The 16,794-nt window shown below is 40.8% G+C and overlaps 3 protein-coding genes across 5 annotated transcripts in view; all 3 read left to right on the plus strand.

The window, feature by feature from the left end:
• Nucleotides 1-1,542: 1,542 nt before the first annotated feature.
• On the plus strand, nt 1,543-7,945 carry rd3l (RD3 like). The gene is made up of 4 exons (XM_028953102.1): nt 1,543-1,872; nt 3,538-3,843; nt 4,964-5,320; nt 5,851-7,945. Exons 1-3 carry the CDS (start codon nt 1,829-1,831, stop codon nt 5,307-5,309), a joined length of 696 nt encoding a protein of 231 aa, XP_028808935.1. The 5' UTR covers nt 1,543-1,828; the 3' UTR covers nt 5,310-5,320; nt 5,851-7,945.
• A 1,095-nt stretch (nt 7,946-9,040) lies between these two features.
• atp5mj (ATP synthase membrane subunit j) lies at nt 9,041-16,144 on the plus strand. The gene is made up of 4 exons (XM_029002211.1): nt 9,041-9,150; nt 9,781-9,904; nt 10,290-10,310; nt 15,836-16,144. The coding sequence occupies exons 2-4, from the start codon at nt 9,781-9,783 to the stop codon at nt 16,060-16,062; spliced, it is 372 nt and encodes a 123-aa protein (XP_028858044.1). The 5' UTR covers nt 9,041-9,150; the 3' UTR covers nt 16,063-16,144.
• A 139-nt stretch (nt 16,145-16,283) lies between these two features.
• Nucleotides 16,284-16,794, plus strand: part of ppp1r13bb (protein phosphatase 1, regulatory subunit 13Bb) — a 41,604-nt gene continuing 41,093 nt past the window's right edge. The window contains exon 1 of one of the 3 annotated variants that reach the window (XM_029002207.1): nt 16,284-16,753. The gene's annotated coding sequence lies outside the window, so the exon portion shown is untranslated. The remainder of the gene's footprint in view (nt 16,754-16,794) is intronic. The other 2 variants (XM_029002203.1, XM_029002208.1) reach the window with 2 other exon arrangements.

Below are 16,794 nucleotides of genomic sequence, written 5' to 3' on the forward strand. Positions count from 1 at the left end.
GGATTGACTAACATTTAAAGGATCCTAATCAACCTTAACCTGACAGGTAGCACCTGAGAGTGATCAGGACCCAGCACACATGTGAATGGGTGGCACCTGGCTAGCCCAGGGCCACCGATGCAACACATTGTACGTAGCAGACACAGTCATCTTGGGACAAGGTCTGGACCAAACCAAAAAAAAGTTACCAAATCAAACCCAACCATCACACTACTGTGCAGGTACAGTACAATTCAATAATGATGAAACTCAGCCACTATCTTTACAATTGTAGAAATACAATTATAGCTTAACACACATCACCATTCTCTGTGCACAGTTGCAGTCATTTACTTGCGTTGGACCACTTGCTCTAACAGTATAATGAATATCCAGACAAATGCATATTACATCCCATCGCACATTTGCATAGGAGTCACCTGAATTAACTTCTGCTGCTTACTGTATTTTTTTGCTCTGTTAAAATTATAAATAATGAAAAACAAATCTGTCTTTACATTATCCTTTTGAAATGCACACATACATACATACACACACACACAGGCACTGAAAATGCTATGTCATGTAGCGACTACGAGATGGGCCTTTTTTTATTTCTTCCAGACATCTCTATTTTGACTTGTGGTGGTCTGGCTTCCTTTTCTTGCCCTTAGCGCTGCTGGCACATGTCACTTTCCCTCCCTCTCTCCTTCTTCTCACTCCCTCACTCCTCTATCATTAGTTATCATTCCTCAGAGTGCAGGGTGACCTTGTGCTCAGTAGCTATTGCACTGTTTGCATTGCTTTCATTCTTTCACACCTCTTGTCGTCGGTAGGTGCTTCTGATAACTGCTTTACCAGTAATTTGTTACTGTAGATGAGCGAGACGCTAGCCTCCCGGCCCAGTTTAGCTCTAATCAAACTTGGGATTAGGACAATTGTCAAGTCAGTAGTGTTAAAAAGGCAGATGGCGGGCCCTTGGGTGTCAAAAATGATGTGAGATGCAAATGTATCACCGAGTGACATCTGAAGACTTATGTGACAGAGGGGCCATGCTGGAAAAGCAGCAGTACTGTAATGCGGTGAGATAAGTCCAAGTCATTCACTGCTGCCATCTCTGCCTAATAAACTGGACACGGTTATCTCTGTTTGTGTGTTTCTGGATCAGGAATTAGGCGGCCTTTATGCCAGTAAAGTGTACATTGAAGCATAGTCAGTATGTGTATGTGTGTCTACGTGCCAGTGTGTGTGTGTGGAGGGTGTTCTGTACGTGTGCATTCAGATATGTATAAAAGCCCATCTCAAAATGCTAAATGTTCTTATAAAAACAGGAAAGCCTGCAATGTTGTAAACACACTTAAGTATGATTACACAATTAAAGCACACTACATACACACTATGTAGCATACATTAACATAATACTATTAGTACCCATATAGATCCCCACAAAAGCAATTTTCACATATAAGCATGTTTATTACTGAGAGTGCACGTCCAGAGCAAAGTATGTGTGTGTGTGTGTGTGTGTGTGTGTGTGTGGATCAGACACGGAGTTATCAGAGCGGAGAGTCAGACGGCTCTGAGCAGCGCATGTAGAAGGAGCCTCTTCTTTTCTCAACTTTACTGTCGCCAGCTCTCTCGTTCATCGCTGTCTTTCTCTCTTTCTCACTCTCATATTCCTTTACCCCTCCAGCCCTCTCTAAATATTTCATTTCTGGCACATCAGCCTCCTCTCTCTCTTCTCACTTTTTCGTTCTTGCTTTTTGTCCTCCAACTGCTCCTGCGTCCCTCCTTCTGCTGTGCATTCTCTCTTTCTGTTGGGGGGCGAATGTCTTACTCTGGGTGAGACATGGATCCACAACGCCGTGGTCAGCAGACCTGCAGGAACCAGAGGTGAGGGCTCTTCCCAGCAACACCCATCCAACATTTCCATCACTCTTTGTCCCTTAGATGCTGTAACTATATTCATCTCTTTCCCTCTTACTAAAGCTTCTCTCCCTTCATAAAAACCCGTCACATTCCTGCGTCCATTTTACGGCATATTTGTTTCTCTATGTTGATTTCTACCTTGCAATTTTCATTGTCTGCAAAATTTTCTTATGGCCTTTTTATGTCAAATCTTCGTGATTGTGGTTCCACTCGTCGAGCCACGGCAAGATGAAGACTGCGGCTGAGTGTTGCCCCGGTGCAGAAAAATGACTTGGTATTTGAGTCAGCTTGGGTTAGTGGGACCGCCTCACGCTTGCCTCTGAGCTTTTGTCAGCGCAGCTGGCTGGAAGATTCTTCTTCTTTTTTTTTTCCCTAAAAATGTAAGACAGAGGAAAACCCTCCGTTGGATAACCTCAGATCCAGTTTAAACTTCAACTTTAATTCATTCAGTGTTGAACAGTGCTGGGCTTTACCGAGGGATGCGCTGCATTCAACACGGCGCGGCTCCGGGAGTCTGAACATTTCAGCGTTAAGAGCTGTCACATCCTGTGGGCCGCGCTCCTAGCTGTCATTGGTATCAACAGTGAAGTGCCCTTCTACCCCACAGTGAGAAATGTAGCCTGACAGGTTGTGTGTGTGTGTGTGTGTGTGTGTGTGTTTGTATGTGTTTGAATGTATGAGCTGGGTATGGGTGGTGCAGGCCTTTGTGTGCCTGTGTTTTTTGTAAATAAGTGTGTGTATAAATTTGTGCATTTACATGTGTTACAGTGAATGGAAAAGTGGGGATATTTAGCGGGTGCAGTAATTCTAGTCTATGTTCTATTTTTTTGTTCAGATCAGTTTAGTTGTCGTTGGATTTACTAATGTGTAAGTAGTTTAGTTAATTTATTTAAATATGAAATATGATTTCAGCACTACTTTTCTTTTTTCCATAATAATTAGGTAAGTATATGGAAGTGAAAAAAAAATTAAATAATATATATATATATATATATATATACACACACACACACACACACATATATATATATATATATATTACTTCATTTTGTCAGATCTCTTTATTTCATTTTTTACATTTACAATCCTGGTTTCTGCCAAGAAAAAATATAATTGCTAAAAGAATACATATACAGCAGGTCTTATCTATATGAATGTAAAAACCTAAAACAGACACATGTGTTACTGGGGTTATGCATATATGTGCCAACGCCCAATGTGTGTTTTAACAAAGTGATGAGTGTGTATTTGGAGTGTGTAATATGAGTGCTGTTTGGACTCTACTGTGCCTCCTGTGCCTGTAGCTGTCCAGCTGACATATGACCCTAAGGGATGATGCTGCAAATCCTCAGAATTTGTTTAATGCCCTCACCAGATGCCTGTGATATTCTGAAATCTTCTCTCCTGAGATTCATTTACCAGGGCAGAGTAAGGCTTCGGCACAGTTTAGCAGTTTAGTTCGAACTTGATTCACCGGAAAATGGAGCTACCAATCATGACAGTAGCTTAAATGTGTGTGTGTGTGTGTGTGTGTGTGTGTGTGTGTATATATATATATATATATATATATTTAAATACATTTACTTAAATGTTGTATCTTTACTTTATCAATATTTCACTGCTCCTCAGCCCTCAGGTCCCCCTGTCTAGTTGGATGAAGTGGCCTCGTGCAGAGGGTGGCCATGTTGCAGGGTCATGCCCAGCCCCTGGAATCCCAAACCGTGTCCTTCTCCGAGAACTCCTCTGGCAACTGGAGCAGCGGGAGTATCTGGCCCGAGAGGAGGAGCTGAAGTTCCACCTTTCCTGTGGCACTGTGGGATACAGGCAACAAGGTCACCCCGGCCTACGCCCACTCATGCCCAGCTCTGAGCGCCGTCAGTTGGAGCGCCTGTGTGCCCGTGTGCCACCCTCACACACGGATGCTGTGCTCTACAGGTTAGCCTTCACCAGCTCCTTCTATTCATGTGGCTGGAATATGAGATGGCTTTTAAATTTCATTTTGTATTTAAATAAATCAATTTCAAATAGATTTATTAAGATTAATTTACATTTATTCGCCATGTCCTGGCCCTAGCAGGTCTCGGCATCTAGGGGCCGCTATTGGACAATTGGACTGCATGGTCTTATCTACGTACCATTTTGATTCCCTGTGCATATTGTGTTCCCACTCCTTCTCACCCTTATAATAACTTTTAACCTTTATCATGGCTATTGAATAATCAGAAGGCATTGATTTGTGATTACATATATTATATGTTCACTGTAGAAATATAAATGGCCTTGCAGGACATATATTATAGACAGTTTACCAAATTCCACTATTGACAAAATGTTAAGCTTAACCAATTATAGATTTCTGTAGGTACTATAGCACACACTTGATCCAATTATAGAATAAAACAATCCAAAATAAATATGAACTAACGGATGAGCTTTAAGAAATCACCTGGATATTCATGCAAAGTAACAAAAGCTTCTCCGTCAAGGATTCACATAATTTCATATTCATGAAGTTGAGCTTTGTTTCCCTGTGTTCTTATAATAGAAGCTGACATATTTTATTCAGGCAGAATTCATGCTAATGTGCTTTGATAATCCAGTAGGTCTTGACCGTTGTTGCATGGTCTAGTTGTTAGAATGCATGCAAGAGAATTTGGCTTCAGGGACAGTTATCAGCTTGAAACATCTGCACTGGGGAAAACCTGCACTTAACCAAAGCATTTTATCTTACCTCCAATTTCCCTTAACAACAAATATAGAAAATATTAACAAGATATTTAAAAAAAAAGTGTAACCAAAGTAACAATGACTGGTTACCCTACAATAAGGCTACCCGAATGTCTGCTTAAACAGCGGGTCCTATATCTTTCAGGAGAACATTTCAGTGCAAAGACTATATAAATATTACATCATCATCCCTTCAAGATATAATCATGCTAGATTTTCTTTGTGCATTCATTGTTCTGTAGTTTCACTCTTAACTGGGCCCAAAACGGTGCCTAAGGTTCAGTCAGAATGTTTTTTTTTTCTTCTCTTTTGTCTGCTGATCCCCCAGGTTTCGTGAGATACTCGCCTGCAATAACTTCCTGCCATGGGAATTGGTATGTGTCTTCAAGCAAGTGCTGAGGGACTTTGTAACCAGGCAGGAGGAGCAAATGTACTGCCGGTCGCCCCAGCCTGCCGCCATCGAATCCAGGACCAGCAGCCACCAAGCAGGCGAGCCGTCCACTTCCCCAGCTGACAGAGAAGAAAGGCGCAGGGAGGAAATCCCCACCATTTCTAGCTATGTTGACCGTCACTTGAGTGCTATCTGCCCCTACACTGTCCACAGGGACTGGAGTTTGCCATTCTGTCACACCTTTCCCTATGACTGCCCTGAGGCTTACAGCACCACACTTTAATGATGCAAAAGGTAATTTTTTTGGGATGGGTACCTCCAATCAAGTTTAATATAATATCACTAACTCTTGCTTGTCCCATCTTCAGCAACCTTTGATTTGGTCAGTGAACTCTGTAGAGTAATAGAATACATTACAAATGACTTGTGCTTGTATTGATAATCAAAACATTTACATATACCAGGTGACAGAAATACATAGTAAAAAGTGTAACTTATTAAATTGTCTCATTTACAAAAGGTTTATCGATATTCACTACCATATATGGTATAATTTTGAGCATGCAAACAAGCCATCAGGTGATGACGTATATAGTATATTAGTATACTATATATATTAGTAGTATTCAGTACAGGTCAATTGGCAAGTCAGCTGAATGGAAAGCCCATGTTAATTGCCTAGCTTAATTAAACATATCAATGAAAAATGTGGTAACATAAAAGTAGTCATATAAATCATGATTTTAGGATGTGTTTAATGAAATTACAATTTTGATTAAGATTTTAATACATTTGCTGAAATTTGTTTTTGGCTATTGTTTTAGGAAGGTCCGATAATTTGCATAGCCACGGCGAGGAGAAGACAGGATGGACCCAAAGCCATCAGGCCCATCAAAACAGAAGATGCTATTATTGTTGCATAATCCTATATGGTACCATGGTTAAGAGCTTTGGGAGTTTGACTAGACATAATTGCAATTAACAGCTTGCTATTCAACACACATTTAACACCCTGCCTAGGTCCCAACAGCACAGCACTTCAATGACAAAATAGCCTACACAAAATAATATGTCACTTTTTTTGTGAAAATTATTGTTTTTGTCATAGTGATACACTATGGTGAACAAAACAAAACGTGTCCTCTGTATTTAACCCATCACCCTTAGTGAGAAGTGGGCAGCCATGAAAGGCGCCCGGGGGGCAGTGTGTTGAGACAGTGCTTTGTTCAAGGAGAGGAGACGGCTCGGCATTTGAACTTTTTCAAACTGCTTCCTTAACAGCTAGGCCACCACTGTCCCATAAACATACATTAAAATTTTCTGAGAAATTCTTATTTTAAAACACTATGATACTAGAAGGCGGGGTTACACAATACTGATCAGAAGGCAATGAAGCAACAGCAACCTTGTTTTAACAGTCTATGGATGAATACATTTCAAGTGCAAACATTCCCTAATTGATGTTGTGCTTTTGGTCAGTGAGTGTGTTGATGCTTTTACTTTATTTAGCAGACGCTTTTATCCAAAGCGACTTACAATAGGATGCTAAGGCATATGAACCCTTTCTTTGGCAATTACTATATTATTCATGCATTTACATGGGTTTTTAAAGATAACCAACAAGGCTGTTCTTTCTTGTTGTCCACTGCTCAGTTCCCAACCTAGTTTCATTGTGCCCAAAAGGTTGCCATGCATATAACTACCTTAAGATGGAAGGTATCCAACCCTGTTTGTGTGTTGCCCATCCTCCAGCAAGAACCCCAAGGCTGTAGCATTACTTACTCTCAGGGCTTACTTACTCACTCACAACCTTTACTTCTTGCCAATAGTGTGTCATATAGTCTTGCAATATATTTATGCAGTAGATAAAGAGAGCAGACAAGAGTACCAGGGTGTCTGATGGCCATATTTTTCCATCTGTGAAATACAGATGCTCAGCGAGAAATGATTTAGGAGGCCTTAATTGTGGTGATCTTCATGTGAATGAACAAACTGTAAGATGTTCTTGTGGCAAGTAATTTAGAACAATCTGGTTTTCCATGCAGCCAAAATGCAAAGCATTTAGTGAATACATTTTATCTTTAAGGTAAAATGAATATTTTTCCAATAAAAAGTAATGTATTTTTTGTAATATTCATTATATATTCTTTTTTTAATATAAAAGCCAGGTTAATGGTAAATGCCCACTTATCTCGTTCTGTGGTGTATTTTTGGATAAAGTAGCACAAATGTGGCCAGAGGGGTGGAAGATTTTAACTGCTCTTTATCTGCTTCATTTACTTTTATTACTCTGCTTCTGCATCAACAGACACCCAAATGCTGAAAAATGATGACATCTTGAAAATAATTTGTTGTTCTGGCCACGTAAGGAATGGAGGAGATGATTCTCTTAGGGACAAAATGGAGAAAACCTGGTAAAACTGCAGGCTTTCACATGGGTAGAGTGTGGCACTAATTGGTTAAAAAATATCTTGGGGCATTGCAGAGGTGGCTCATTCAAATAGGGAACAAAAAGCAAGCGGCATGTCCTCGACTTGCATGCCTGGTGGCCAAAACAAGAAGTGGTGCAGTCTTTATCCTCCAGGAAAAGCCTTTCGTTCTTCATGCATGGTGAGAATTAATTGATATGCTACAGTAGAACTGTACTCTGGATTGTTTTTCATGTACACAGCCTTGCAATGTGTTTGAATATAAATAAAGTAATATGTGAAATGCTCAGTTCAAAAATGTCCTTCGGTACTGTTTTGAGAGCCTGTCATATGTGAGCCGTTTGTCAAGAACCTCCACTTGATGTCTTTTCCTGAATGCTTACATTTCAAATGTTATGTGAAATGACTGATGTACTGACATTTAGGGTCAGATTTCTGGTCTGTACATGATATGAATTGTGATCATTAAAAAATATTGTTAACCCTCCAAGTTAAAACATTAACAAAATTAATTGTCTTCATCCATTAACACTATACTCTATAATTTAGATATCACTCTCTCTGGCTGTATATATATTGGTGAGCTGTGAATAGTTATATATTGATAAACATTAAAGTACTCTTTCAGACCGAAAAAGGCTTGTCTGTCAGCATTGTGCTTCATATTAGATTTATTATATTCACTCGTACTCACACACTCATTCAATGACCATTCAGTCCACCACAGTATCCTATCTCATGTTACGGAGCGCAAGGCAGGGACTCACCTAAGTTGGCCCACCAGCCAACAATCACATACTTTAGAATTATATATTGCATTTATTGCATATATGCATACAGTACAGGCCCAAAGTTTGGACACACCTTCTCATTCAATGTGTTTTCTTTCTTTTCATGACCATTTACATTGGTAGATTCTCACTGAAGGTATCATAACTATGAATGAACACATGTGGAGTTATGGACTTAACTAAAAGTGGAGACCTGACCTCCACAGTCACCGGACCTGAACCCAATCCAGATGGTTTGGGGTGAGCTGGACCGCAGAGTGAAGGCAAAGGGGCCAACAAGTGCTAAACACCTCTGGGAACTCCTTCAAGACTGTTGGAGAAGCATTTCAGGTGACGACCTCTTGAAGCTCATCGAGAAAATGCCAAGAGTGTGCAAAGCAGTATTCAGAGCAAGGGGGGCTATTTTGAAGTAACTAGAATATAAAAAATGTTCTCAGTTATTTCACCTTTTTTTGTTAAGTACATAACTCCACATGTGTTCATTCATAGTTTTGATGCCTTCATTGAGAATCTACCATGAAAATAAAGGAAATAGAGAAGGTGTGTCCAAACTTTTGGCCTGTACTGTATGTGCATATATTGCATATTTTGTACACTGCCAATTTGCCACCTTGTACAGTGTGCAGGGCATATAGACGTGCCCCCTTGCCACTCAGCCTCATGGGAACAACACGGGAAATCGTCAATGAAAAACCGTCGGCGCGGTTCTTCCGCCACCTGCTGGCGGCCGGCCGCAGCTACAGACACGCAGCGGCGCGGAGGCACCGCCGGGCGGCGCTGCTCTCCGCGCCTCCTCTTCCGGCCCGGCGCGTCACGTGGTCCCGCGTTCGCTGTCCCATAATTCGTTGCTTCGCGGCGCCGAGACTGTGACCTCCACGCTGCTGAGGCTGCCGAGATCCTGAAGGTGAGCGGGGTTTCGTGGCGCGTCGGTGCTCCGCGCCGAAAGCGTCGCTTTTTTTTATTTTTCCGACGTCGAACCTCAAGGTCTTTCCGTCGTTTTTTCTCCCTCTGCCGCCGGCCTCGCTACCACCAACCAGCCTCGCCGAATTACGTAAAAAGCCCTTTAACCACGACGCGTAATTGTTATTTAATGGCGGGTTGTGTGTCTGTGCGCGCGTCTGGGCTCCGTGAATAAATATTTGTTGAGCTGCCGGCTGCTCCTGTTCGCCGGCGAGGCTTAACCGAGCGCTCGGCCGGTGACTCGGCTTCTCTCAGGCCGAGCTGAGCACCGTGGACCGTCCTAGTACACGGTGCACACAACAAACGTGTGTCCTCTGCTTTTAACCCATCACCCTTGGTGAGCTGTGGGCAGCCATGACAGGCGCCCGGGGAGCAGCGTGTGGGGACGGGGCTTTGCTTGACCGCTAGGCCACCACTGCCAAAAGCAGTTCCTTTCTGCGCTGCGAGCGGGGTGTGACCTTCTTCGTAGAACCGTGCACCGCGTGTAAACCTGTCAACACGTGACGTGTTGGTGGTGGACGATCTGCCCTGATGAATTGGTGTGGATTATTCTATTTATTTGTTCCTTTTTCAGATGGTCAGCGGTGCGTTTGCGGGATGGTGGGCGAAAATGAGCCCCTACTACACGAAGGCCTACCAGGAGATGTGGGTCGGTGTGGGGCTCATGACCTTCCTCTACTACAAAGTCTCCTATGGAGGTCAGTTGGTCGTCCTTATGCCTTTTTTTTGTGTATATACTGCAGGCTGGAACCCTGCAATTAGCTGCTCTTACCAAATGCCCGCTTCCTTAATTGGATCAATTAGCTGTATTTGGAGTTGAGCAGTGTGACGGGCCAATAAAAAATGACCAGCGGTATGACTGCTACGCATTCGTACCTGCAACACCAGGATAAATAGTGACCTCAGGTAAAACTGAGCGTATTCTTGGAACGATTGGTGTTTCTCTATTATTGAACCACGCGGTACACTTTAAATGTATCGTTTTTAATGTGTTCTTCTTGACTCGAATGTAGATAAACTGGACATGTATGCAAAAAGAAAAAAGATTCTCATTCTCACCTTCTCTCAATAATTTGTTTGCAGGAAAGAAAGCTGTGAAGTCAAGTAAGTACCAAGATCCACGTCTAATAGTATTGCTTCAAATCTGTTCATGACAATCTTATCATAAAGTCTTCTGCACCCTTTTTGATACACTGTGATTGGTTTTTGGCCGGTTGCATAAATAAGTATTTTTATAGTTGTCCGTCTGTCACACTTTGTGCTGCATTTGAGTGCTCTTGTGGTCATTTCAGAGGGATTTGCTGATTCGGTCAGGTGTTGATTTAAAGAATATGCTTAAGGCTGATATTATACCAAAAAATCACAAGGGGGAGACATTAATCTGCATTGTTAATCACTGCATTAGCATGAGTTTGAAATGCATTCAAATGATGGCAGGAAAATGACCCTAAATTTTAAATTACTCTTAAGCTCATAGAATTTGTCATTTTAACTTGTGAGTATTTTTCTTATTGGTTTTTAGATGTATTCTGATTTAGGTTTCTAAAAAATATAAAGATACAATATAAAATATTATATGGGGGTAAATCTGTGGTTTTAAGCTTAAAATAAAACAATTGTATTTTAATTGTTGCCTGCTCGTACACTTTAAGATGACTAGTTTTGTATGGTGCTCTTATTTGCTTTTTTTCTGTGCCTTTGCAAACCATTTAAATATTAAGACTGTCTTTAGAGTAGGAGACACAAGTTCTGCTTCCACTGTTTTGATTTTGTTTGGGAATTCTTTTTTTTTTTTTTTTTTTTTGGTTTTTATCTACTGTGAAACGATAAATTCTTGCACATTTAATTTGCTTAAGCTAACGGCTAACACAATTCTGCAATACTCTTAATAGTGTGTGTATGTGAATTTGTAAGTACGTAGTTGTACAATTGAGCAAGTTATATTCATGGATCTGTATGAGGTTTAATGGAAAAACTGGGCTTCTTTTGTTAACTAGCATGCGTATCAATCAGAGGTGGGTAGTAATGAGTTACATTTACTTAAGTAGCTTTTTGTAAAAAAAAAAAATATATAAAATGACTAAGAGTAGGTTTACAACTCTGTTTTACTTGAGTACATTTTTATAAAAAAAAAAAAAAAAACACCACGTATGCTATATATTTTTGCCAGACAGGTACCACCAGTAGATCTAACACGTTTCACCATTCAGACGTAGAAGCAATCAGATGTAATCACATGAGTCGTGGCAGTAGCTTACTGGGTTAGACACTCGCCTATGAACCACTTACTACCATTGTGTCCCTGAGCCAAACACCCTGAGCGTCTCCAGGGTGGGACTGTCTCTGTAACTACTGATTGTAAGTTGCTATGGATAAGGGCGTCTGGTAGAGTGGCTCAAATGGTGTTGCCAGACGTTCGATGATTATTGTTTTTGTAGCTTTTTTTTTTTTTTTTTTTTTTTTTTTTTTTTTTTTTAAGGCGCTCTGCTCCCCATCTGTGCAACGTTCAATCAATAATTCCAAAATGTACGACCATTTTACCCCTTCATTAAGTTATTTAATTTGCACAGGTACAGATCTGTTTTCATCTGGCTGTGCAGACATACTTATCTTGTTGATGCAGTCATCTCACATGCCTTTACAGTGTAGCACGTAGTGATTATGGAAAATGCAAAGAGTAAGCATACCCAACATCGCATCAGACTTCTAGAAGAGAATGGGAGAAGGACCCCAGTTTTACTGGTGGTTAAAGCCTGTAGCTAGAACTCTCATTTTCTGACCAATGTCACAATGGAAATTGTGTATCATAATTTCTGAATGATAATTAAGATGTTGATACCATACACTTTTATTAGTGTTATTGTTTAGCTTTTTTATTTAATGTCAATGCTAACACGTATTATTAGCATATTAAGATTGTTTGTACACCCAGATTTAAAGTCCATTAATTACTGCAAATCGTACTTTTTCTGTCTGAAATACAATTTCTTAAAACAATTACTCAGTACTTAAGTAGTTTTATCTCTTACTTGAGTGAATTTTGTGGATGACTTCTTTTTACTCGAGTTATTATTTTGGAGTAACGCTACTTGTACTTCAAATTTTTGGCTACTCGACCCATCTCTGTTAGCAATAGCCAGCAGTGTTAAATTTTGGGGGGGTTAACCATGTAGTTTAGTTTGGTTTGGTCTCATATTGTGTCAAGTTGTGTGACCAGTAAGCTGTAATATTCATAAGATTACTGAAGATATTTATTTCGTAGTCCATTCATGGTGACCAATGAAAAAGCTGGTCATGAATGAGCACTCTTGTGTTGCATGGACATTTTTCTCACCGATGCTCAAGGAAAATGACTAGCTTTCTCTAGCTTTTATGCAATCGGCCTGTTTCACCATGTTTGTATCACATCCTATTCAGCTTGATCTCCTTATTTCCCCAGAGCCTGCACACTGATTTGACCACCGTGCTGAGCTGTCATCCAGTTTCCTTCCCCTTTCTTGTAAATGACTTCTAAAGCCCTGCATTTAACGTTGACCTTTAACGTTTAATATTGTCTACCTGTCTTTCTCTGTGGAAATAATAATAAAATGAACTGTTTGGATCAGTTAATGAAAAACGGAAATCTAGTCTTTTCTTCTTCAAATATCTGATAGAAAGGCAAGCTTTTAAAAAACATTTTTTGCAATATTATATGCTTTATGGCCGGTTGCATAAATGTAAGGCAACTACTTATTTTTCAGTAAGTCAATATTGATTTTAGTTTAGGAGCACATTTTCAGATAGTGTAAGTTTCTCAATGTTTATCATATATAATTTTTATTTTTATTTATTTATTTATTTATTTATTTTTTTGGCTGGCTGTCTTCCTTTTGGCCGCTTATATTTGTTAAAAGTCCATAAAATGCAGCATTATGCACCAAACATTCAAATGCATCATCACCAGTGACTGACTATAAAGTAAAGACGCTTAAAACTTGTCATGTCATTAAGTCTGATTACCGAAAGCACAATTCATTTGCTTTAGGTCAGGGGTCTCAAACACTTTACCTGGGGTCTGCACAAGACACTCTTGGTGTCTAAGGTTGGGCCACACCAGGTCTTCCACAAAAAAAAATACTTTTGTAAAAACATTCTTCTGAAACGTCATTACTAATAGTTCAACTTGAATGGATTCTTCTGAATATGAATGAAATATTGAACATGACCGACAAGGCTTCTATTGCTTTTTCTTCTTGCAACACCTGCACAAAGCATAAAGAACAGCTCGGAAGCAATCGCAGTCCTTTTTTTCTTGTTGATGCTCATGTCTTTTATTATTGCATGAATATCATGACACTTTCTTATGGTAGAAAGTACCGAAATAAAATGCTACCAGATTGTTATCTGCCAGGATACATACAAGTATGTATTTTATTATACAAAACCCATGGGGTACAGTTATGGAGGTGTAATTTATTGGCATTTATTTTTTTTATAATGAATTCAGCGGTACGTCCAAGCCAACACTGATGTTCTGACTTTATAAGCGCGGTGGGTAGGCTCCAGTTTGGACTGAAGCGTGACTGAGGAGGGAGATACAGCTAAGTGGCCCTCCAGTCCTCTTGGTGACATTGTCAAAGGAACATCAGTGTTGGTCGTTAATTAGCAGATTCACCATTACAACATCACACGTGGGGAAAGTGGCGATGATCAGTCAACTTTCAAACAAATCAGCCCATTCAACTGAAAATACAATCCATATGATGCCGAATCAGACACCAGTGAAATTGATCTCTAAGTCAGACATGCTTTTTTTGAAACACAGTAAGAAGTAGTAATTCTATGATTGCAATGAGAGGTTACACAGATACTTTGTTGTTGTCAAATGTAGTTTGCATCTTCCACAAAAAATGCAGTCTGGAGAAAAAAAAAAAAAGCTGAATTTTACCCTTTTTTTGTCTTTTTTTTTTTTTTTTTTTTTTTTTTACCATCAAAAACTCAACAGACATTATTAAGATAGCATTCACTGAATAAACAACATTAACATTAAACTTTCATATCGTCCTGCAGGCCACAAAATATCACCCCACAGGTCGTACGTTTGAGACCCCTGCTTTAGGTGACTTAACAGGTTTGAGAAAGGACAATTTATTTGTAAATTAGTTACATGTTTCCTTTACTGCTTGCATCTGCATGTAATCACATGTGACCAAGTTTGATTTTTCTGAATAAGATCTCACTATTTAGAACTACAGTTTTTCCAACCGGCCGTGTAACTTCACGTTATTACAACCAGCAACAAAACCAACCGATTGGCCAACTAGTTTTTCTGAAAAATCGCATGAATAGATTTGAATTTGTGCCGAGCTTCAGCAGTTTTCATTTTCTGCAACTAGCAACACGAAGCAACAGACCCGCAATTCGGCTGGGTGGCGTACGCTGTCATACCTTCACTGCCTGAGCTGCTTTCCCACCCTGATTACGCTGATTATTCATGCCTTGTCCAGATTGCTGCTCGTGCAGATTGAAAATCACTGAATGATATGTTTTAAATTGTCAACTTAATTTAATCGGTTGTATGGATGTACACAATTCGTTTTTTTTGTAGTTTTTTTTTTTTCAAAGGACCTAAAAATACTAGTTTTGTAGGGGGCACGCTGCCGACATTGTGGTTAAAGCAGGCCTTAAATAATGAGGCTACGTTACCGCTTCGCCACTTATTGCCATTCTGACACTCATTAAATCAGTGGAGGGGGAAAAAAAAAAAAAAAACAATTAGAGTGTGACACGGTCCACCAGGATGAAGACCCCCCCCCACCCCACGGACAGGTCTGGATGCCAGAGTCTGGATGGATTCGTGCGAAGTGAGGGGGGAGCCGCACTTGCTGCACTGCTCAACAAATGCATGGCTGTCAAAATCTCTCTTGAGGTCTTAAAAATACCAACAGTTGTCATTGTGCCTTGGTTTTCTGTTAACAAGCTTGAGTTTACGTGTCTTTTTAAAATGCACCCAGGTGTTGTACCGAATTCTGTGACCCGTCGAATTTCGTGACCCTAGATGTCGCTGTGCCGCGAAAGACGGTGAACGTTAGTATGATACACGATGACTGTTAGCAGAATTGATTAATTATTTAGTGTTAATTGTGTACTTTGAGAGCAATAAACAACTAAGTGAAACGTGCAGCCTGGTTATTATCCAGGAGCGCTCATTGTTTTAACGAGGTTAAATAGAGAAATGCAACACGCACCAGAACATTTCAGGTAACTTCTTTCATTCTCTAACGCATGTAACTCCAACATTTACCATTCTAATCACGAAGAGGAACCAGGGAAAAGAGGTCCCGTTGTTTTTTAATGTTGTGATCGCGCCGTAAGTAGGACCCCGACAGTCTGTCGCGTCACAGCGCCATCTAGGGTCACGGAATTCCACGGGTCGCGGAATTCGGTACAACACCGGGACAGATTTGGTACGTTTTCCACACGGTTGTCCTTTTTAAGAGCGTCCCTGCTCCCAGAAGTAAAGCCTATTGTGCGATACTTCACGGCAACGTTTGGTTCGGCGTTGTCGCTACGCCCCTGGCCTCAGATCAGGAATTTATGAACTAATGCGGCATGAAACGTTTGGTTCTCTTTGGTTCCCTCGATTTCAGGCGCCGACCACGTGAAAAGTGAGAGCAGCCACAGTGCCAAAGCAGCGGAGCGAGGAAGCCAGCAGAGGGGACCAAACGCCGCCCAAGTCGGCGACATCACGACAAGCCACATCCTGGAAATGCAGCACAAAAATCTGCTCCTGGAGGAGCGCAAACTCGGCTTGGAGATCGAAAAGTTGGAACTTGAGAAACTGAAGCTCAGATCTGACTTGCACTTGAAGCCATGAATTGTACAGTTTCAGTCAGTTCGCAGGAACTTTAAAGGAAATATTGAAAGACTATCTATACAATAAAATTGTACAAACGTTCCGTTCCGATCTTATGTCTGTGCCCAACACACATAGAACCTGTGGAAATAAAACCTTATAAAAAAAAAAATCCTTTCTAAAAATATCGGTTCTAAAAATCGGGATGTATATGTATGCGTTTGATCATGAAACTCCGCGGTCACATAGCTGAGTGATTTCGGGATTTCATTGGTAATGTGGTTTAACTTTAAACTCGAAGTGAAAATTAAAACTATACAAATGCATTAATATTAGAATAATAATAAAAAGATAGTCGATAATCGATCCAGAACAGTGGGTGGCGCCGGCATTCTTGGCATTCCACGTCGACGCGTGACGTCACTTTACTACTCTGACAACAGCAGGTCCTGCGACGGACCGGGACGCGCTGGGAATGGGAAAGGGAAAACAGGAACCCCCTTATTCCACCGGACACCCCGTATCGCAACACGTGTAGTCGCGCTGTTCTTCTCCATCTTCTTCTTCGGACCGCGGCAGCGGGATTTGCGGGGCGACCGCCTCGGGTTATGTAGGAAAGCTCGCATTCCTCCGCGGCGCAGGTGTCTCCCAGCGCTCCAGCCAGCAGCCGCTCCGGCCTTCGTCATGTTCTCGCCCTGACCGGATCACGGCGGTGAGTCGACTATAATAGTCCGTCTATTATAAATCCACCTC

This window comes from Denticeps clupeoides, chromosome 14 (assembly GCF_900700375.1).
Source record: "Denticeps clupeoides chromosome 14, fDenClu1.1, whole genome shotgun sequence".
Taxonomy (NCBI): Eukaryota; Metazoa; Chordata; class Actinopteri; order Clupeiformes; family Denticipitidae; genus Denticeps; species Denticeps clupeoides.

What these genes read in the sequence shown, in the direction of transcription:
- atp5mj (XM_029002211.1), top strand. Translation starts at nt 9,781, where the DNA reads ATGGTCAGCGGTGCGTTTGCGGGATGGTGGGCGAAAATGAGCCCCTAC. An exon ending in CTACAAAGTCTCCTATGGAG is followed by an intron (nt 9,905 to 10,289) that starts GTCAGTTGGTCG and finishes ATTTGTTTGCAG; the next exon opens with GAAAGAAAGCTGTGAAGTCA. An exon ending in AAAGAAAGCTGTGAAGTCAA is followed by an intron (nt 10,311 to 15,835) that starts GTAAGTACCAAG and finishes CCTCGATTTCAG; the next exon opens with GCGCCGACCACGTGAAAAGT.
- rd3l (XM_028953102.1), top strand. Translation starts at nt 1,829, where the DNA reads ATGGATCCACAACGCCGTGGTCAGCAGACCTGCAGGAACCAGAG. An exon ending in CAGACCTGCAGGAACCAGAG is followed by an intron (nt 1,873 to 3,537) that starts GTGAGGGCTCTT and finishes ACTGCTCCTCAG; the next exon opens with CCCTCAGGTCCCCCTGTCTA. An exon ending in ACGGATGCTGTGCTCTACAG is followed by an intron (nt 3,844 to 4,963) that starts GTTAGCCTTCAC and finishes CTGATCCCCCAG; the next exon opens with GTTTCGTGAGATACTCGCCT.